Here is a 20,129-nt window from a genome sequence, read left to right as displayed (position 1 = left end):
ACCTTTCTTTCTCACCCAAGGGATGGGGCCTCTTACAGCCCAGCACATGGGTGGAGCAGAGACCCTAGGCCTGGGGGCTACCTGCAGGGAGGGAGTGCCAGAATTCCTTTTGTCTTTAGGGTTCCTGAGAGCCCGATGCTGGCACAGGATGGTAAGGGATTGGGTAAGTCCATTCACCTCTCTGGGCCTTGGTTGTCATATCTGTAAAAGAAGAAGAACCATTCCTGCCCTGAGTGGACATGGGGCGGGGGGTGGTAGAGCACTGGGCTGGCCTCCAGAGTGGCTGCTTCCTCCTCTCTTTAGGGTTTGCCCTGTTCCTGTCTGCTGTATAGCATGGAGCTGAGGGCCAGGAGACCCACTGAGCATTCATTCACTCAATAATCACGAAGCACCTATTGCCTGACAGGCATTGTGCTGGGCACCAGGGAGACAGCAGTGACCATGTCAGATAAAGCCCCTGAGGCCGTGGAAGAGAGAAGTCTAGTGAGAGAAGGGGAAACAATGAAAACAATAAAGATCATTTCAGATAGTGACCCAGCTCAGTGAAGAAAGGAAGGCAGCTCACTATCGAGTTATGCTGTGAGTGGGGGCAGAAGGAGGAGGCTCTCTGAGGAGAGGACTTTTGAGCTGCCTGTTGAAAGGTCTGTGGGAGAGCATTCCAGGCATGGGGAGAGCCAGATCCAAGGTCCCAAGGCAGGACAGGGCAGCTGTATTGAGGGATGTAAAAGAAGGCCAGAGTGGCGGTGGCAGCAAGACAGGGAGAAGGGCTGGGCCAGAGGCCACCCCACAGGCCTGGACTGAGAGGGCCTGGTGAGGAGGAGACTGTTAGCCTGAGAAGGGTGGGGAACCCTAGGAGGGCATTGGAACGCGTTCTCTAGGCTGGCTGTGTGAAGAGCAGGAGGATGAGAGAGGCAGCCTGGAGGCCCACCCGTGAGAAGCAGATTGCGGTGGTCCAGGAAGAGATGATGGTGGTTGGGCCTGGGCAGGGCAAGGGGCGGTGGAGGTGAGAGGGACCAAGATGCCTGCTCTCCATAGCTCCACATACGCAGACACTGCTCTAGGAAGGCCCTCCCAGTTGCCATGGATTAGGGGGTGGGAGGGGAAGACTGGCTGCTGGGAGGGAATGTGGCTTTGTGCTTGGAAAACAAAGAACAGAGCTTGGGGCCCTCTTCTCCTGGGGGTGGTGGCAGGCCCAGAGGCTGTTGACAGGACCAGAGGCTGGAGCTCAGGGCTGGGCCTGGCAGGAGCAGGCTGCGGCCCCAGGGATCCGGGAGTGGGTAGGTGCCCAGCAGAGGGACCCCAGAACCCTCTAGGGGTGAACCCTGTGGCTGCTGGGCTTGGGGCAAGGAGCACCAGGAAGGACAGATAATTAGCGGAATGCTCAACCCTGCAACCTAGGAGCCAGGCTGTTTGGTGGAGGACGTTTGGGCAACAGTGCCCTGGGCCGTGGGCTTGGGACTCAGTGTGGGGACAAATGCATTTGGGAGCCAATGGCAGCCCTGGGGGCTGTGTGGGAGGGACAGGAGGAGGTTGACTGGACTCTGCCTTTGCCTCTCTCCCAGCCCTGCCACTGAGGCCCCGCCCTCCCCGCCCTGAGGTGGGGGCCCACCAGGATGAGCAAGCTGCCCCGGGAGCTGGCCCGAGACTTGGAGTGCAGCCTGCCTGCCGTGGCCTCCTTGGGCTCCTCGCTGTCTCACAGCCAGAGCCTCTCCTCGCACCTCCTTCCGCCACCTGAGAAGCGCAGGGCCATCTCTGATGTCCGCCGCACCTTCTGTCTCTTTGTCACCTTCGACCTGCTCTTCATCTCCCTGCTCTGGATCATTGAACTGAATGTGAGTGGAGGCGAGTTTGGGGCACAGGCTGTGTTGCAGGCCACCCAGGCCTCAGTTTGTCCATCTGCCACATGGGAGGGCTGCCTCTCCCCTGGGGTTGGTTAGCTGGGTAAAATGAAGACTGGGAGGAACAACAGGGGTTCTCATATTCTGAATGAAGGGGTGTGGAGGGGTTTGGAATGGTTGCCACATTTGGCCAAGGTCCCTCTGCATGCACATGTGTGAAGGCCGCGGCCTTGAACCTACCCTCTGCCTCCAGAGTTCATGCTCTTGGCCTCTGCCCCATACTGCCCCCTAGTGGAGGCTCCCGAGAGAGGAGGAGGGGGAGACCCAGCTGTGGCTGAGCTGTTGAAACCTTTGTCTTCTTTCTGCCTGCCACTGCCCCACTGCTCCACTGCCCTCCAGCTCCAGTTGGTTCATTCATTTGTTTGTTCAGTCATTCATTCATTCATTCGTTCATTCAGCAAACATTGTTTGAGTTTCTGCTGTGTCCTAGGCACTGTGCTAAAAGCAGACGCTAGCTGGGTGTGGTGTGCACACCTGTTGTCCCAGCTGTTTGGGAGTCTGAGGTGGAGGATCGCTTGAGCCCAGAAGTCTGAGGCTGCAGTGAGCCATGATTGCACCACTGCATTCCAGCCTGGGTGACAGACTGAGACCCTGACTCAAATAAATAAATAAATAAATAAATAAATAAGTAAGTAAGTAAGTAAAAGCAGAGGGCAGAGTGGGAAGCAAAACAGGAAAAACTCCCAGTTCCCAGTGGCTCTAATAAGATGCTGCCGGGCAGTCTGGAGACCAGAGCTGCCCCACCCCCACCCCACGTAGTGCTTGGCCCACCCTCGGGAACACAGTCTAGTTGGCAGTGGCCTGATCTGGTCTCCGGGCAGGGCCAAGCCCACAGAAGCAGGAGCTCTGGAAGCTGGGCACTCCAGGCTCAGTTCCGTCCCAGCTCCTCCTCGGAATTGACCCGATGACCTCAGCAAGGGACTCAGCCCCACGAGTCCTCCCCTTGTTTTCCTTCTGCAGCGTGGGCTCCCCATCAGAGTTCTAGATGGCAAGGGCCCTTCCTACAGGTCTCAAGCTTATGTGACAAGAAAACGATGTCTTGTTTTTTTTTTTTTTTTTTTTTTTTTTTGAGACGAAGTCTCACTCTGTCACCCAGGCTGGAGTGCAGTGGCCGGATCTCAGCTCACTGCAAGCTCTGCCTCCCAGGTTCATGCCATTCTCCTGCCTTAGCCTCCTGAGTAGCTGGGACTACAGGCGCCCGCCACCTCGCCCGGCTAGTTTTTTGTATGTTTTTGGTAGAGACGGGGTTTCACCGTGTTAGCCAGGATGGTCTCAATCTCCTGATCTCGTGATCCACCCATCTCGGCCTCCCAAAGCGCTGGGATTACAGGCTTGAGCCACCACACCCAGCTGATGTCTTGTTAATAGAGATGACGAGCTCGGAGAAGGGGCAGCTCGGGGCAAAGAAAATAAGTTTGATGCTGCACATGTTGAGCTAGAAGGAGAGACATGGCTCTGAGGGTGACTGTCCATTGTGCCCTGGAGATGAGCTGGCACCTTCAGTGAGCTGGAGCCACGGCCATGGATAGCCCTAGGGGCCATCTTACCCATGAAAAAGCTGTGGCCCAGCAGGCTCAGGGCCTTCTGCAGAGCTTCTGAGGTCTTTGGCAGACTTCCTTTTCAAGGTCCCATCCAACATCAAAGCAAACACTAAAATTTACCTGCATCCTTCATTGAATACATGTTTCCTTACCCAAGAAGAGCTGAAAAGATTTTGATAATTTTACTTTTGTTTTGTTTTGTTTTTTTGTTTTGAGACAGGGTCTCACTCTGTTGGCCAGGCTGGAGTGCAGTGGTGTGATCACAGCTCACTGTAGCCTCCGACTCCTAGGTTCAAAGGTTCCTCCCACGTCAGCCTCCCCAGTAGCTGGGACCACAGGTGCACCACCACGTTTGGCTATTTTTTTTTTTTTTTTTTTTTTTTGGTAGAGGTGGAGTCTCACTATGTTGCACAAGCTGGTCTCAAACTGCTGGGCTCAAGTGATCCTCCTATCTTGGCTTCTCACAGTGCTGGGATTAGAGGCATGAGCCACTGTGCCTGGCCTCTGTCATTGTGCCTTTGAAGTTATTTGGCTATGTTGGCTGTGATTGCTGTGCAGTCCTCATGCGTACCTGGGAATATTGCAGAGTGAGAAGGTCTAACTTACTAATTGTTTTCAGATGTCATGAAACATTTCAGAATCCTGCACTGAACAATTAGTAGAGTGCGCATGATGTTTCCCTTGGCAGACATTTAATATTGTATTGATTTTCAGTCTTGTAGTTTTAGTTTTGTATTTGGGAGCATATATATTTTTAGTTCGCTGACAGACTATGTCTGTGTTGCCCAGTGGTTACAAGGACCTCAGTAGGGTCGTGCTGAGCAGGGGATTTGGAGCCAGAGAGTGGCAAAGCAGGGGCTGAGACTTGGCTCTCCCGAGTCCTGATCAGTCAGCACCAGTGGGTGCCCAGGCTGGAGAGAAGAGGAAGGAGGACAGAGCTCTGAGGCCCAGTGACTGAGGGTGGAAGGGGCTGCAAAGCCCAGGACATAGTCTGAGGAGCAAGAGGAGTGTGGGTGGTGTGGGTTGGTGGGGTGGGGTGGGGTGGGGTGGGGTGGGTAGGTGGCAGGCCTGGAGGCCTCATCAGCAGCCAGAGGAGAGGCGGCATCAGATTTCGTGGGGCTGGGGTGGGCTTGAGGTAGAGAGGCACATGGTGGGGCTGTGTGCTCAGTAGGGGAGCATCTGTATCTTTAACAAGCCTTCCCCCCCACCAGATTTGGCTGCCCTGCTGGAGAGCAGAAGCCCCAGTCTAGGCAGTTGTGAAGGGTCTTCTTCTCCAGGGTTCCTGGGCTCCATCGCCCAGAGTCCCCCTGTGTCCTCCCTTCTCCAAGGTGGCTGGTGCCCCACCTGAAGAAGCCTAGGCCTGTCACCCCTGTCCTTCCAAGGAGTTGGGCCGCAGTCTGGCCTGCTGTCCATCCAGGTCCCTCAGACCTCTGGACATTGGAGTCGGGGCCAAGGCCTCAGGGGTCCTGGTGAAAATGTCTGGCTGACTGGGGTAGGGACAGGGGCAAGGACACATCCACTCCGTCTCCACCCTCTCCAGCAGCGTGATGGATTTTGCCCATTAAGCATAAACCTAATCAATTGATTTGCTACCTGAGGCTCCGTCTGACACCACTGCCCACCCCCAGCCCCTATCAGCTCAGATGGATTATGGCTGGGAAGATGGAGCACTGCAGTGCCGGGAGGGAGATGGAATTCCGTCAGAGGTGGGCTTCTGGCGCCCTTCTGCTGGCCCTGTGTAGGGCGCATTGCCTCCCCTGCACAGCCCCTAAGCCTCCCAGCCTGCCCTTTCCTGGGCAGGGTGCTGGACTAGCCCTGCCCATCGGGGCGGCCTGGATCCTAAGGGGAGTGGTATTGGTGTCTGAGGTCTCTGGCCTTGGGCTGAGCTCCCTTGGTGCTTCTGGGGCCCCCTGGTGGTGGCTTAGCACTAACAGCCTCCCCTCCAGGTTCCTCCTTCCCCTACCTCTTGCCCCTTCCGGGAGGTGAGGGGCAGCCCCAGGCCCTTGCTTCTACCTGCAGAGCTCTCCCTATCTCCCTCTCACAGACCAACACAGGCATCCGCAAGAACTTGGAGCAGGAGATCATCCAGTACAACTTCAAAACTTCCTTCTTTGACATCTTTGTGAGTGGCCTTGGGAGATCCCGGGGACCCTGGAGGCAGAGAGGGAGCGGGGAAACGACTTCCGCTGGGTTCTTTTTCTGCAGCATATATCCAGTCTGATCAGAGATTCAGCTCCCATCCTTTGGGAGCCATCCGTCGTTAAAACTTTTGTTCCACAAGGCCGGCCTTGGTGGCTCATGCCTGTAATCCTAGCACTTTGGGAGGCCGGGGTGTGTGGATCACTTGAGGTTAGGAGTTTGAAACCAGCTTGGCCATGATGGTGAAACCCCATCTCTACTAAAAATACAAAAAATTAGCTGGGCGTGGTGGTGCGCGCCTATAATCCCAGCTACTTGGAAGGCTGAGGCAGGAGAATCACTTGAACCTGGGAGGCGGAGGTTGCTGTGAGCCAAGATTGTGCCACCGCTTTCCAGCCTGGGCAACAGAGTGAGACTCTGTCTCAAAAAAATAAATAAATAAATAACCTTTCCACCACAAAACCCCCTTCAGAGAGCCCCAGGTGGGAGAGGGAAGATAAGACCCCTGTCCAAGGTTACATCCAAATTGTCCCAGAGAAATGCTGACTCAGTCGTTGTCCCCTGAGGTGTGCATGCCCATAGGGAGGGAATGTGGGGGCAGGACCAGAGGGGAGGTCAGTCTGCAGCACAGTGGGGGGCATGGGGGGGCATGAGCTTCCTGTGACAGCCTGGCTCCCGTCCCACCAGGTCCTGGCCTTCTTCCGCTTCTCTGGACTGCTCCTGGGCTATGCCGTGCTGCGGCTTCGGCACTGGTGGGTGATTGCGGTAAGATGCCACTTCCCTGGCAGCTCCTGGGCCCTGGCAGGGCTGGTGGAAGGGATGGGATGGAGGAGGACTCACTTCCCAGCCTCTGCCTTCCCCTTCCTCCTTCCCTCCCCTGGGCAGGTCACGACGCTGGTGTCCAGTGCATTCCTCATTGTCAAGGTCATCCTCTCTGAGGTCAGTGGCTCAGGGTCTGGCCAGTCTGGTGGGCATCAGACCTCAGTGGTATGCTTCTAGAGAGGAGCATTTCTCTAATTTGGGGTGTCTGTCCCTGTTGTCCGGGTTGGGGGGAGAGGGAATCCTGTCCTTTGGTATCTCTAAGGAATCATCCTTCACCCGCTTCCCTGACTTAGCCCCCTGCAGCTCCAAGAATCAGAAAGTTATTCCTCCAGCCTAATCCCAGTTTATCCTGCTGCAGACTTGAGAGGGTTCCCAAGCAGCTAGTACCAGGAATGGGGTATATGCCAGTTTGGCTGGCTAGAGTTGGTAGCCACAGGAGAGGGCTCTGGGTTTGGGGTGACCCCTGCCATGGAGCTCAGCCCCCTCCCTCCACAGCTGCTCAGCAAAGGGGCATTTGGCTACCTGCTCCCCATCGTCTCCTTCGTCCTTGCCTGGTTGGAGACCTGGTTCCTTGACTTCAAAGTCCTACCCCAGGAAGCCGAAGAGGAACGATGTGAGAGCTCGTGGGTAGGGGGGTGCAGCGAGGTTTGCCCCAGCCCCAAGGGAGGGGAGTTGCGGGCATGACAGTCAGTCTGAAGCATCTCGCCACCTCTGAGCAGCCTCCAGTAGCCTGAGGGGGAGCTTGGCTGTTGGTACCCCAGGCTGCTAGGGTGTAACTGTGCTCAGTCTGGGACCATGGCGGCCCACGTCTGCTCCTCCAGGGTATCTTGCCGCCCAGGCTGCTGTTGCCCATGGACCCCTGCTGTTCTCCGGTGCTCTGTCCGAGGGACAGTTCTATTCACCTCCAGAATCCTTTGCAGGTGAGGGCTGGTGTGTGGGGGAACTGCTTTCAGGGAGGGGCCTTGTGAGGAATGGGGTAGGCTGGGTCTGTTCTTTCTATTCCTTCTATCAGGCTCCCTGGGGAAAGCCAACAACCCTCTCCCACACACTTTTATCCCCCACATCCTTGCACTCACATACCCGAACCCCACTACCTCCCCACACTCTCCCCACCCCTTGCCATTGTCATCTGTGCCTGTTTTCTGCAGGGTCTGACAATGAATCAGATGAAGAAGTTGCTGGAAAGAAAAGTTTCTCTGCTCAGGTATTTGCCTGCCTATCCCCAACCCCTGCCCTTGGAATGGGCGCCTGGAGGAGGGCCAGTGCAGGGGTCAGCCGGGGTGGGCAGGGGTTTCCCAGTAGAGGCTGAACCTCGGGCAATGCCCATCTGAGTGCCCCTCCACCAGTCCAGCCCCCCGGGTCTGCCTCATGGTTGGGCACACAGGAGAAGCAGCCACAGGCCTGCAGGGCCCAGGGAGACCAGCCCAGATCCCCCACATGTGGCTGGGCCAGGCCCCTCTGGGAAGCATGTGGTATGTCTAGAGAGAGAACAGGCCACGAACATGGGGAGTTGTAGGCCCCAGGCTGACCCCTCCCTGCCTTCTGCTTCCGTCCAGGAGCGGGAGTACATCCGCCAGGGGAAGGAGGCCACAGCAGTGGTGGACCAGATCTTGGCCCAGGAAGAGAACTGGAAGTTTGAGAAGAAGAATGTAAGAAGCCCTCTCCCACCTGACCTTTCCATGTGTGTTAGGAGTTTCTGTTCCCTTTTCTGAGGCCTCAGGAGGAAACCCAAGGATTACACGGGTTGGAGCCATATTCCTGCCCCAAGAGAGGGAGCTGGGCCCTCGGGTCGGCAGGAGGCCGAACTGGATTGGATGTTTCCCCTGCCCCCCTCGGCCCCCCCTTCCCGGCACCACCCTGTCTTTACTTCCCTGCTGTTCTGCCCCCTTGGCTCCAGGCTTTGAAGGGGAAGCCAGGCTTCTGCTCAGTGCCCGTTGTTATCATTTCATGATCAAAACAAGGTTATCTACAAAGATCGTAGAGAGCTTGGAAAACAGAGGGAAACATGCCCCAGACCCTCTCTCTGGCCAGTTCCTGTGGTAGCCCCATTGGCCTGGAGACATGGTTTTTCGTGGTTGCAGCGGCAACTGTGCCCCCGTCTTTTAACTCAGCATCAAAAGCCTCTCTCCCGCCAGTGCCGTAGGTTTGTTAGAGCTGCTGTTTTGTAACAGCTGCTCAGGTATCCCCAGACTCCTGGAGCTTTCCGCCCTGTGCTGTTAAAAACCTACCCTGCCTGTCACCCATTTCTGTGCCACCAGCCCACCCCCTGCCTCCACTCTCCTCCCTGCCACCTTTTGTCCCTGCCATAGGAATATGGGGACACCGTGTATACCATTGAAGTTCCCTTTCACGGCAAGACGTTCATCCTGAAGGTGAGTGAGGGGAGCGGGTGTCCTGGAGCCCCAGACAGCACAGGAGGCTCTAGGAAGGGGCTGAGGGGTCCTCTGGTGGGTGCCCCCCACCAAGAGGGAAGGATTGGTCTGCCCGAGCCCATCTGGCACCACCCAGCCCTCTGCCGCCCTGTCCCAGACCTTCCTGCCCTGCCCTGCGGAGCTCGTGTACCAGGAGGTGATCCTGCAGCCTGAGAGGATGGTGCTGTGGAACAAGACAGTGACCGCCTGCCAGGTGAGCCCAGCCTGGCTGCCTCTTAAGGCACAGATTGGGGCACAGCCACTCCCTAGTGGGATCACTGAAGCACTCTGCGCCTCAGCTGTCCCATGTGTGCAGTGGGTGTGATGGTAACAGTGCCTGCTCGAGAGAGTTGGGAGGAGGGCAGGAGGAGTGCTCATCAGGTGCTGCCCAGGGCCTGCGGATGGCGATCACTCTTAGTAAAGGGCCCGGGCAGAGGAGGCTGGCCTGGGGAGTTCCCATCCCTGGGGTTTTCCTGGGGCCACCTGTTCCAAAAGTCTCTGTTGATGGCCCTCAGATCCTGCAGCGAGTGGAAGACAACACCCTCATCTCCTATGACGTGTCTGCAGGGGCTGCGGGCGGCGTGGTCTCCCCAAGGTGAGTCCCTGCCGGGCCCCTCCTTTCAGCCAGGCCTTCTGCACTTTGGCCTTGGGTCATTGTCCCCTGAACTAACCCTCCCTCCCCCAGGGACTTTGTGAATGTCCGGCGCATTGAGCGGCGCAGGGACCGATACTTGTCATCAGGGATCGCCACCGCACACAGTGCCAAGCCCCCGACGCACAAATATGTCCGGTGAGCCTCACTTTGCCTGGGGTCACCCCTGCCAGCCCCTCCCCTGGGAGCATTGAGCAGCTCAGGGTACAGCATGTACAGCTGGGCACTTCCCCTGCTGAGGCTGCGTTCCTGTTTCCTGTCCCGCTGGGCTCTGCTCCTCCCGGCCACTAATCCTGCTAATCTTGCTGCTCTGTCTGTGGAGGTAGGGGGTGGTGGACAGCTGGAACCAAGCCACCTGGAAGGGTGGAGGGGACATGCAGCGGTGGCTGGCCATGGATGGGGACCCGTGCAGGGAAGGGGCCTGAGAGTCATGTGCTCACCCTGGGCTGATTAACCTGAGCAGGACGCTCGGTGTTCTGGGTTTCATCTTCCTGCCTAAGGAGACTTAGGTCCCCTTTCGTCCCCCTCACCCTGTCCTCACTCCCTCACCTTTCTTTGGAATGACTCAGGAGTCCCCCAAAGATAAAGGGATTATGGTCTTCCCGCATCTGTGCCTGGGCTTCTGAAGTCTTCCCTTTTGTCTAGTCTTAGGCTGTGGTGCTGTGGGTGTCACCTCCCATAGACCCCACTCTTCCCCATCTCCTCCTGGGTTCCAGCAGGAGCACTGTTCTTTGGATAGGATGCCAGGCTCTGCTTTGGGCACTGGACAGACTTGCTGGGTGCAGGGCAAGCTTACTTCCTCTCTGGATGCCAACTTCCTTATCTGCGGAGTAGGCTTAGGCATGCTTAGTGGAGCTGAGGGAGAATGAAATGGTGATGGGATGTGAACTGTGCCTCCCAGGCTTAGCCTCCTCCTGAGTAGGTGTCCCCTCCGGAAAGGGAAGGGGTAAGAAGTGCCAGCCCAGCCTACTCTGCCATAGCAGGGCTGACCTGGAATCTCTGGACAGAGTGGATGAGAGCTGGGAAGATGGTGAGCTCCCTGCCCCTGGGGGTGTGCAAGCAGTAACAGGCTGTTGGACGATTCAAGCATCACAGAGTGGGTGGGGGTGGAGGGCCGATTCTACAGCCCCTGGGACACCTGTGCTAAGCCTTGTTCAGACAGGGTAGCTCTGCCTTTCTGCTTCCAGCCCAGTCCCAGCTAGGCCAAGAATGGAGGGTGAGTGGTAGGGACTGCTGGGGGGTGTCAGGGCCTCACTCTGTTCCAAAAGTCCCCCAATGACGCCTCTTTCCATAGGGGAGAGAATGGCCCCGGGGGCTTCGTCGTGCTCAAGTCGGCCAGTAACCCCCGTGTCTGCACCTTTGTCTGGATTCTTAATACAGATCTCAAGGTGGGGTGCTGGGGGGCTGCCAGGTGGGTTCCATGGAGTAGAGGGGACCCTGCTGCTGCCTTGGTTGCTGTGTGACCTTGGGAGCTCTCTGCCATGCCTGGGCCTCCTCTGTCAGCTCCTTTCTTACTTGAAAACTCGGGTCAGGGTCCAGATGGTCTCTTAGCACTGGATTGCTGTAGGGCATGTGCCCCCACTTCTTACCTCTGAGTCCTGAGGTCCTGAGGAGGGGTGGCTGGCAGCCAGCCCAGCCCCACCCTGGTCTGTTTGTGTGGCTGGTGCCAAGAGCCAGGCCCAGCATGTTCTTCCCGCCAGGGGTGAGTGGGAGAGGGCGGCCCAGGCTGGATTCCAGAGCTGCACCTGCATTCTGACCCAGAGCCCCCCTACTGGTGCCAGCTGCAAGGGGAGACCCTGCTGTGGGCCGGCCATCAAGTGACTTCTGCCTGCCTTCCCCCAGGGCCGCCTGCCCCGGTACCTCATCCACCAGAGCCTCGCGGCCACCATGTTTGAATTTGCCTTTCACCTGCGACAGCGCATCAGCGAACTGGGGGCAAGGGCGTGACTGTGCCCCCACCCACCCTGTGGGCCAGGGTCCTGTCGCCACCACTTCCAGAGCCAGAAAGGGGGCCAGTTGGGCTTCCGCTGCCCACATAGGACCTGGCCCCAGGCTGTCACCCTCCACTGAGCCATGCAGTGCCTGGAGTCGACTGTCTGAGCAGGCTGTGCGGTGGAGCACTGGACTCTGGGATTCCCCTGGCTGGAGAAAGTGGGGTCTGGCCTGCTGATGTTTACATGGTGCCCTGCCTCCTGGAGGAGTAGATTGCTGTCCCTTGCCTTGCCAGGGCAGGGTCTGGGCTGGGCGCCTGACTTGGCTGGGGAGGGCCAGCGCGGGGCAGGGCAGGGCAGCCTGTCACCCGTGTGAAGATGAAGGGATTCTTCATCTGCCTGTGCTCTCGTGAGTTTTTTTTAGGATTATTGAAAGAGTCTAGCCGGGCGCGGTGGCTCAAGCCTGTAATCCCAGCACTTTGGGAGGCCGAGACGGGCGGATCACGAGGTCAGGAGATCGAGACCATCCTGGCTAATATGGTGAAACCCCGTCTCTACTAAAAATTACAAAAAACTAGCCGGGCGAGGTGGCGGGCGCCTGTAGTCCCAGCTACTCGGGAGGCTGAGGCAGGAGAATGGCGTAAATCCGGGGGGCGGAGCTTGCAGTGAGCTGAGATCCAGCCACTGCACTCCAGCCTGGGCGACAGAGCAAGACTCTGTCTCAAAAAAAAAAAAAAAAAAAAAAAAGAAAGAGTCTAGGACCTTGTTGGGGAGTGGGTGGCAGGTGGGAGTGGGCTGCTGGCCATGAATCTCTGCCTCTCCCAGGCTGTCCCCCTCCTCCCAGGGCCTCCTGGGGGACCTTTGTAATTTAAGCCAATTAAAAATATGGACTCAAAAAAAAAAAAAAAAATTCCAGCCCCTCCTGCTGCCTTGCCTCTTGAGGGAAGAGGAAGGCAGGCAGCAGCTTGGATGAAGAGGGAGACCCCTCACACAACCTCTCCTGGGCTCACAGCAGGGCGGAGCCTGGGGAGCCAGTTGCTGGAACATGCCCCCCCTTTCCTGACCTGTTCAACTGAGCAGATGACTGGTCAGAAAAAATGCCCCGCCCCCTGCCAGGCCTCAGCAGGGCAAGTTAAAGTCTCTAGTCCAGGAATGGAGGTGGAGGTATGGGCACCTGGCAGTGCTCACAGCAAGCCTTGACTGTGTGGCCTGGAGGTGGGGCCTGAGCTTCAGGGTCACTGAGGTACCTCTGGGATCCCAGCCACCTGGAGCCCCGGACCTCCCAGATTCCACTCACCCATTCCCTCTCCCCTCACCGCAGTCACACCAGGGGCAGCCTGGAGCCGGGATCGCAGGGCGGGGCCAGGCCACTGCCCTCCTCCTCCCTCCTGGCTGGCCTGCCCCCTGCCTGCCTGCACGCAGGCTTCCAGCAGAGCCAGCTTCTTCAGAGCCAGGTGGATCCTGTCTTGGTCCTGCCTAGGTGTGTGACCCTGGGCAAATCTACCTCTCTCAGCTTCTGCTTCCTACTTTATGAAAATGTGACTGATGTCACAGGGTTGTTATGAGATTAAAAGATACGAAGAACCGCGCACAGTGCTCACTAATCAGTAGTATGCAATTCTGCACCCAGGTGGGTGCCCATGGGCCTTACCTGCTCCTGGGTACTCTGCTGTCCCCACAGGGTCCTGAGCTCAGCCCCTGTCACAGCCTCTCCTGCTGCCCTTTGCTTTGTCCACTCGGCAATGTTCCCACTCCTCATCCCTCCACGCCTACCACCTGTGTGCCAGCTTCTTGGACCATGAGTTGCCACTCCTCGGGTGCTGGACTGTCCCCACAGCCATCTTCTCCCCTGCTCCCCATGAAGGAGAGCCAGTCTCCTCCCAGGTAGCACATCAGAGCTGGCAGGCTCCAGAGGTCTTCTGGTCCTCTTGTAGTGGCCAGAAAGTGGGGACGGGCCCAGAGAGGGCCAGGGACTGACACATGGTCACACAGCCTATTTATGGCTGCTCTGGAGCTGGAGCCAGCCTTCTGTCTCCCATCAGAGCCCCTGGATTTCCATTTCACCCAACACAGGGTGTTGGGGTAGAACTGGAGGGCCCCTCCACCCCTACTGTCCTGTCTCCTAAGACCTGTCTCCTAAGACCACTTATCTGACCACCAGCTGTGGGGGAAGGAAGACACTTGACCAAGGCTTATGCCCCAGGTTCCCAGGCATGGAATTGACTTCCTCCGCCCCTGCTGTTGTGGTGAGGGTGACTGGGGACGAGGCACTAGGCCTTCGGTGCAGGCGCCTGAGGACGTGGTTGCACTGTCCCTTCTGGGGATGTGCCCTTGAGCCCAGGCAGAGGAGAGCGCAGCCAGGGCAGGACCTGGCAGCCCTGGTACAGAGCCCAGAAGGGGCATCAGTTCCTGCTAGTCCTGTTCTGTTTACAGACAAGCTGCTGTCCTCCCTGCAAAGGGGAGTGGGTGGGGCAGAGGGCAAGTGCCAGGGGGGCACGAGGCTGGGCATGTGGCTGGCCTGAGACGGTGTCTGAGTAATGTTAGGAACCTGGAGGCATAGGGCCCTGGACCCCCGACCTCTGACCAGGGGGCAGCCAGTGTCCAGGTACCCCAACCCCTGCCCTGGGTCTGGCGTCCCCCCATTAGTGAGTCTTGGCTCTGCTTATAGCATCTGACACCAGAGGGGCCGAAAATAGCCCCTGGAGAAGGGGGAGGAGGGGGCTATTTAAAGGGCCTGGGAGGGGAGAGGGAGTGAGGAGTGATCATGGCTACCTCAGAGCTGAGCTGCGAGGTGTCCGAGGAGAACTGTGAGCGCCGGGAGGCCTTCTGGGCGGAATGGAAGGATCTGACACTGTCCACACGGCCTGAGGAGGGGTGAGTGTGGGTCTGCCAGAGCCCTGCCTCTGCTCCTCCAAAGCACCCTCACTGAGCCCTGAGGCCAGAGCATGAAGCCCTGGGGAAATTTCTGGGGGTGGGGGAAGGAAGAATGCCCTATGGGAAGAGCAAAGGGGAACCATCCCTCCCACTCCAGGTCCCAGCAGCCCCGGGGAGCCCCCCACCCAGCCTATGCCCGGAGAGCAACAGCTCCCAGGAGCTCGCTGCCCCTCCCCTCTCCCCAGCTGCTCCCTGCATGAGGAGGACACCCGGAGACATGAGACCTACCACCAGCAGGGGCAGTGCCAGGTGCTGGTGCAGCGCTCACCCTGGCTGGTGATGCGGATGGGCATCCTCGGCCGTGGGCTGCAGGAGTACCAGCTGCCCTACCAGCGGGTACTGCCACTGCCCATCTTCACCCCTGCCAAGATGGGCGCCACCAAGGAGGAGCGCGAGGACACCCCCATCCAGCTGCAGGAGCTGCTGGCGCTGGAGACAGCCCTGGGTGGCCAGTGTGTGGATCGCCAGGAGGTGGCTGAGATCACCAAGCAGCTGCCCCCTGTGGTGCCTGTCAGCAAGCCGGGTGCCCTTCGTCGCTCCCTGTCCCGCTCCATGTCCCAGGAAGCACAGAGAGGCTGAGAGGGACTGTGACTTGGGCTCCGCTGTGCCCGCCCTGGGCTGGGCCCTTCCTGGCTAGGACTGTGGAGGGGAGCTGCTGGCCATGGCTGCTTTGTAGTTTGCCCAGAGTTGGGGGTTAGGGGAGGAGGGAGCCAGAGGCCAGGATGCCTGAGCCCCCTGAGTTCCCAAAGGGAGGGTGGCAGAGATGGTGGGCACTAAGGGTGGAGAGTTGGGGGCCAGCACAGCTGAGGACCCTCAGCCCCAGGAGAAGGGACAAAAGATACTGGTGAGGGCAAGAGGTACCTGGGAGGAGTGGCCCTGATCCAGGAAAATGTGAGGGGAATCTGGAATGCTCTAGGCAGAAGAAGCTGGGAGGGAGGGGGAGGTGAAGAGGGCAGAGGCAAGGATGGTGGGGCCCCCAGCACCTTCTGTTAGTGCCGCAATAAATGCTCAATCATGTGCCAGAGTCGCTTCTCTTTCCTTGGGGTTGTCGGGGCTGGCCCATGGGTGTCCCCCCAATGCCCACTTCTGGGACCAGGCTCCGCATCTGAGCTAAATATGGCAGAACGAATGAGTACGCCCCATAGTTGGGGTGGGGACGCCAGGACACAACTGTAAACAGGGTGCTGTCTCCAGTCTCCTTCCCGTACCCTGACTGATGCCCAGTCCTGGCTTCTGTGTTCAGCCCTCTGGCACTGGGTGGTACCCAGCAAGCCAGCTGGCATCCAGAGTTTGTTTCAATGATGTCTCGTGGAGAATATAGAGGGGTTGGCGCCAGGACTGTCCTTGGCTTTGCCTCAGGGTGTGAACAGGGTCAGTGACCTCAAAGCTAACCTGCCTCTCAGTTCTGAATCCAGACAGAATCAATCCTTGGCTGTGTCTCGATCCACCCTCCCTGCCCTGGAAGCCAGGGAAGGTTGGAGGTGCTAGGGGGTCAGGTTCCTCTCTGTGACCTCTGCAGCTGTTGTGGTGACTCATGTCCCAACCTGGCTGCCTCTTCAAGGAGACTTTCCCCTGGGGACAAGCGGGAGGGGAGGACATGGACAAGGCCTGCATCAAGCGGGTCCAGGAACCCACGGTGGCAGGAGCTGGGCTGGTGGCCTACCCAGGGCAGAAGGGCTCCGGACTCATCCATAGGGGAAGGAAGGGGTCTTCAGGGAGACCACGGAGATGCCACAGGCAGAATTGGCTTCCCATCTGGGAGATAGGTGGGGACTACCTGGCATTTTGACAGCCAGGACCTGGGGCGCTGAGCAGAACCTGCAGGCCTGTCCTGGCCGCTGCTTTGGAGCAAAGCTGGAGTGTGGGCTGCGAGAGGAGAGGGGTCAGAGCCCCTGCATCGCAGGACCCCAAATCGGCTGGGCCCCAAGGCCCGGACTGCGCCCCCTGGTGGCCCTGGCGGCCCTCGGCGAATGCGTCCTGCCTCTCCCCCGCCCAAGCCCTCCGCCCTCACCTGAGTCCAGTGCCCCCGACGTGGCGGGAACAACCCGAACTCGAACTTTCCGTCCTCGGCAGTCCCCCAGATAAGCGGCTGGGAACCCGCGGGGCCCGCAGGGGAGGCCAGGCTGTTCCGCCCGCTAAGTGCATTAGCACAGCTCACCTCCCCTATCGTGCCTGCCATCGGACGGGCGGTGCCGCGCCCTGCTCTAGGGCTCCCGGAGCGACCACAGCGGAGGCCGGAACGGACTGTCCTTTCTGGGGCGGGGTAGGGCGGGGGAGAGCTGGAGGGCCCGGTGGCATAGGAAAGGACAAAAGAGGCCTGGAGGAGGGGCAGGGAAGGGGAGTTGGGTGGCAGTTCTAAGGGAAGGGTGGGTGCTGGGACGGGTGTCCGGGAGGGAGGGAAGCCTGGCGGGGTCTGGGGCCTCGTCGAGGGGGGCGCTGCGAGGGGGAAACTGGGGAAAGGGCCTAATTCCCCAGTCTTCCCCTCGAATCAGGAAAGAGAAGGGGCGGGCTGCCGGTCAAAAGAGGTGAATGGCTGCGGGGGAGCTGGAGAAGAGGGACGAGAGGGGCGGGCCGGCGGGGGTGAGGGGGTCTAAAGCTTGTAGGGGTGAGGAACTGAGGGTGGAGGGAGGCGCAGAGGTGGGACTCGGAGGGGGGCAGGCGAGGCGGAGGGTGAGGGCTGCGGGAGCAAGTGCGGAGAGGGGTGTGCGGGGGCCGATTGCCGCTGCAGCCGCCGCCCCCCTCACCTCCGGTGCGTCTGCAGCCCGGACACTAAGGGAGATGGATGGATGGGGTGGGGAGGATGCGGCGCACGTGGCCCCGGGCGGCTCGGCGCTCAGCTGCCGCCCCCACAGCGGACGGGTCCGGGAGGGGGTCGGGCGGTAGAAAAAGGGGCCGCGAGGCGAGCGGGGCACCTGGCGGACAGTGGCGGCAGCATGAGCGGCGCAGATCGGATTCCCGCTGCGGGCGCAGCCCCTGACTCGGCCCCGGGTCGGGCGGCGGTGGCCTCGGCCTACCAGCGCTTCGAGCCGCGAGCCTATCTCCGCAACAACTACGCGCCCCCTCGCGGGGACTTGTGCAACCAGGACGGCGTCGGGCCATGGAAGCTGCGCTGCTTGGCGCAGACCTTCGCCACCGGTGAGCGGGGGAAACAGACACGAGGGACAAGAGGTCGTCGGGGAGTGAAAGCAGGCGCGGGGAGACAGAAGGAATGGGAGACAGACCAGGCGCCTGACAGATGGGGACCAAGAAAGAGATAGCTGAGAAGTGCAAACAGAAGAGAAAAAGGAGCAACATCCCTTAGGAGAGGGGCAGAGATGAGAGAGGTGGAGAGAGGGAGCGGAAACTGCTCAGAATTGAGAGCTAAGGTGGGGGATGCAGGACAGACTGAGGTGGAGATGCAGAGGAGGAAATGGAGGTAGATGTGGGACGGGGCGAGAAACCGCCAGGATTTCCTCCCTGAGCCTGGCTGGTAGGTATAGTTTTCTTTCTTTCTATTTATTTATTTATTTATTTATTTATTTAATTTATTTATTTCGAGACGGAGTTTCGCTCTTATTGCCCAGGCTGGAGGGCAATGGCGCGATCTCGGCTCACTGCAACCTCCACCTTTCGGGTTCAAGCGATTCTCTTGCCTCAGCCTCCCGAGTAGCTGGGATTACAGGCATGCGCCACTATGCCTGGCTAATTTATTTGTATTTTTAGTAGAGACGGGGTTTCTCCATGTTGGTCAGGCCGGTCTGGAACTCCCAATCTCAGGTGATTCACCCGCCTTGGCCTCCAAAAGTGCTGGGATTACAGACGTGAGCCACTGCGCCCGGCCTATTTTTATTTTTATTTTTGAGACGGAGTTTTGCTCTTGTCACCCAGACTGGAGTGCAGTGGTCGGATCTCGGCTCCCTGCAACCTCTACCTACCAGGTTCAAGCAGTTCTCCTGGCTCAGCCTCCCAAGTAGCTAGAATTACAGGCATGCACCACCACACCCAGCTAATTTTGTATTTTTTTAGTAGACGGGGGTTCACCATGTTGGTCAGGCTCGTCTCGAACTCCTGACCTCGTGATCCACCTGCCTCGGCCTGCCAATGTGCTGGGATTACAGGTGTGAGCCACTGCGCCCGGCCTGTAGGTATAGTTTTCTAGATGTGAAACCTGAGTCTCAGAGCTGTGAAATTCCCTTCCCAAGGGAAGTCAGTCCATGTTGGAGCTGGGTTCAGTCTAACTCTGGGGCCAATGCTTTTTCCAGATGGAGACACACTTGCAGAGGAGAAGGAAGAACTAGAGAGAAGCAGGGAAATGCAGGGGAGGGAGGGGTGAGGAGGCAGGGGCTGCCTGGGCCGGCCTGGCATCAGGACCCTTTTCCTCCGCCCTGCCCAGGTGAAGTGTCCGGACGCACCCTCATCGACATTGGTTCAGGCCCCACCGTGTACCAGCTGCTCAGCGCCTGCAGCCACTTTGAAGACATTACCATGACAGATTTCCTGGAGGTCAACCGCCAGGAGCTGGGGCGCTGGCTGCGGGAGGAGCCGGGGGCCTTCAACTGGAGCATGTACAGCCAGTATGCCTGCCTCATTGAGGGCAAGGGGTAAGGACTGGGGGGCGAGGGCTGGGGAGGGGGCTTCCCATAGAGTGGCTGGTGGGGGCAATGGAGGCCTGAGTGTAGAACAGCCTTGAGCCCTGCCTTGTGCCCCCTGCACAGGGAATCCTGGCAGGAGAAGGAGCGCCAGCTGCGAGCCAGGGTGAAGCGGGTCCTGCCCATCGACGTGCACCAGCCCCAGCCCCTGGGTACTGGGAGCCCAGCGCCCCTGCCTGCCGACACCCTGGTCTCTGCCTTCTGCTTGGAGGCTGTGAGCCCAGATCTTGCCAGCTTCCAGCGGGCCCTGGACCACATCACCACGCTGCTGAGGCCTGGGGGGCACCTCCTCCTCATCGGGGCCCTGGAGGAGTCGTGGTACCTGGCTGGGGAGGCCAGGCTGATGGTGGTGCCAGTGTCTGAGGAGGAGGTGAGGGAGGCCCTGGTGCGTAGTGGCTACGAGGTCCGGGACCTCCGTACCTACATCATGCCTGCCCACCTTCAGACAGGCGTAGATGATGTCAAGGGCATCTTCTTCGCCTGGGCTCAGAAGGTTGGACTGTGAGGGGCCACCGTACCTGATGCCCTGTGGCCCCTACCCACCTGGATTCCCTGTTCTTTGAAGTGGCACCTAATAAAGAAATAATACCCTGCCGCTGCGGTCAGTGCTGTCTGTGGCTCTCTTGGGAAGCAGCAAGGGCCCAGAGATTTGAGTGTCGGGGTAGGGGAGACATTCACCCTAGGCTTTCTTTTTTTCCAGAAGTTTCCTTGAGGCTAGCATTCTGTACCACTCATTCTTCCCAAACTAAGAAAGGCCAAGGTCAGGGGAAGCTCACTGGGCACCTGCAGTGCACCAGGCACTTGTGATATGCCATTCTGTCCATCGCATCATTCATTCCTGCATTCAGCAGCAGGTTCTGCTAGTCTGTTTCCAGGTGAAGCTCAGAGAGGTGAAGTCACAAACAGTGCAGCCTGGTTCAGACCAGAATGGGGAAGAGTGGGGATCATGAGGAGATGGAAGTAGAATCTGCAAGGTGGTGGGGAAGTGGGGGTGTTATGATTGAAGCACAATGGCCTAGGGAAGAGAAAGGGAAAGAACTGGCTCTGGTTCCCTCTCACAACTGGACTTGAGCTCTGCCCAGCTCTGCCTCTGGGCCCTGCCATTCCCCACACCCACGTTCCCAGAGACCCCACCTCTGTTTACTGCCTCCAGCCAGCTCTGGGACCTGCCCC

At 58.8% G+C, this 20,129-nt stretch overlaps 3 protein-coding genes across 8 annotated transcripts in view; all 3 read left to right on the top strand.

The window, feature by feature from the left end:
* Positions 1–13,320, top strand: part of STARD3 (StAR related lipid transfer domain containing 3) — a 28,080-nt gene extending 14,760 nt beyond the window's left edge. Inside the window, exons 2-17 of one of the 6 annotated variants that reach the window (XM_033183183.1) lie at positions 120–163; positions 1,563–1,832; positions 5,038–5,145; positions 5,484–5,561; positions 6,266–6,343; positions 6,464–6,517; positions 6,896–7,013; positions 7,222–7,320; positions 7,549–7,604; positions 7,957–8,049; positions 8,710–8,772; positions 8,930–9,025; positions 9,327–9,406; positions 9,497–9,601; positions 10,758–10,874; positions 11,306–11,790. In XM_033183183.1, coding sequence (XP_033039074.1) covers positions 1,614–1,832; positions 5,038–5,145; positions 5,484–5,561; positions 6,266–6,343; positions 6,464–6,517; positions 6,896–7,013; positions 7,222–7,320; positions 7,549–7,604; positions 7,957–8,049; positions 8,710–8,772; positions 8,930–9,025; positions 9,327–9,406; positions 9,497–9,601; positions 10,758–10,874; positions 11,306–11,633 — 1,692 coding nt within the window. In that variant the 5' untranslated portion in view covers positions 120–163; positions 1,563–1,613 and the 3' untranslated portion in view covers positions 11,634–11,790. Of the gene's footprint in view, positions 1–119; positions 164–1,562; positions 1,833–5,037; positions 5,146–5,483; positions 5,562–6,265; positions 6,344–6,463; positions 6,518–6,895; positions 7,014–7,221; positions 7,321–7,548; positions 7,605–7,956; positions 8,050–8,709; positions 8,773–8,929; positions 9,026–9,326; positions 9,407–9,496; positions 9,602–10,757; positions 10,875–11,305; positions 11,791–13,075 lie in introns of those variants that run through there. The other 5 variants (XM_033183185.1, XM_033183186.1, XM_033183181.1 and 2 more) reach the window with 5 other exon arrangements.
* Positions 12,175–15,352, top strand: TCAP (titin-cap). Its single transcript, XM_033183194.1, has 2 exons — positions 12,175–14,268; positions 14,514–15,352. Exons 1-2 carry the CDS (start codon positions 14,159–14,161, stop codon positions 14,905–14,907), a joined length of 504 nt encoding a protein of 167 aa, XP_033039085.1. The 5' UTR covers positions 12,175–14,158; the 3' UTR covers positions 14,908–15,352.
* Positions 15,353–16,946: 1,594 nt separating this feature from the next.
* Positions 16,947–19,551, top strand: PNMT (phenylethanolamine N-methyltransferase). Its single transcript, XM_033183188.1, has 3 exons — positions 16,947–17,463; positions 18,701–18,908; positions 19,023–19,551. Exons 1-3 carry the CDS (start codon positions 17,115–17,117, stop codon positions 19,459–19,461), a joined length of 996 nt encoding a protein of 331 aa, XP_033039079.1. The 5' UTR covers positions 16,947–17,114; the 3' UTR covers positions 19,462–19,551.
* The last annotated feature ends 578 nt before the right edge of the window (positions 19,552–20,129 follow it).

The sequence above is a fragment of the Trachypithecus francoisi genome, unplaced genomic scaffold (genome assembly GCF_009764315.1).
Source record: "Trachypithecus francoisi isolate TF-2019V2 unplaced genomic scaffold, Tfra_2.0 Lachesis_group20, whole genome shotgun sequence".
NCBI classification, from domain to species: Eukaryota; Metazoa; Chordata; class Mammalia; order Primates; family Cercopithecidae; genus Trachypithecus; species Trachypithecus francoisi.
Note: the sequence above shows the minus strand (reverse complement) of the source record. Positions and strands in the feature narration are given on the sequence as shown.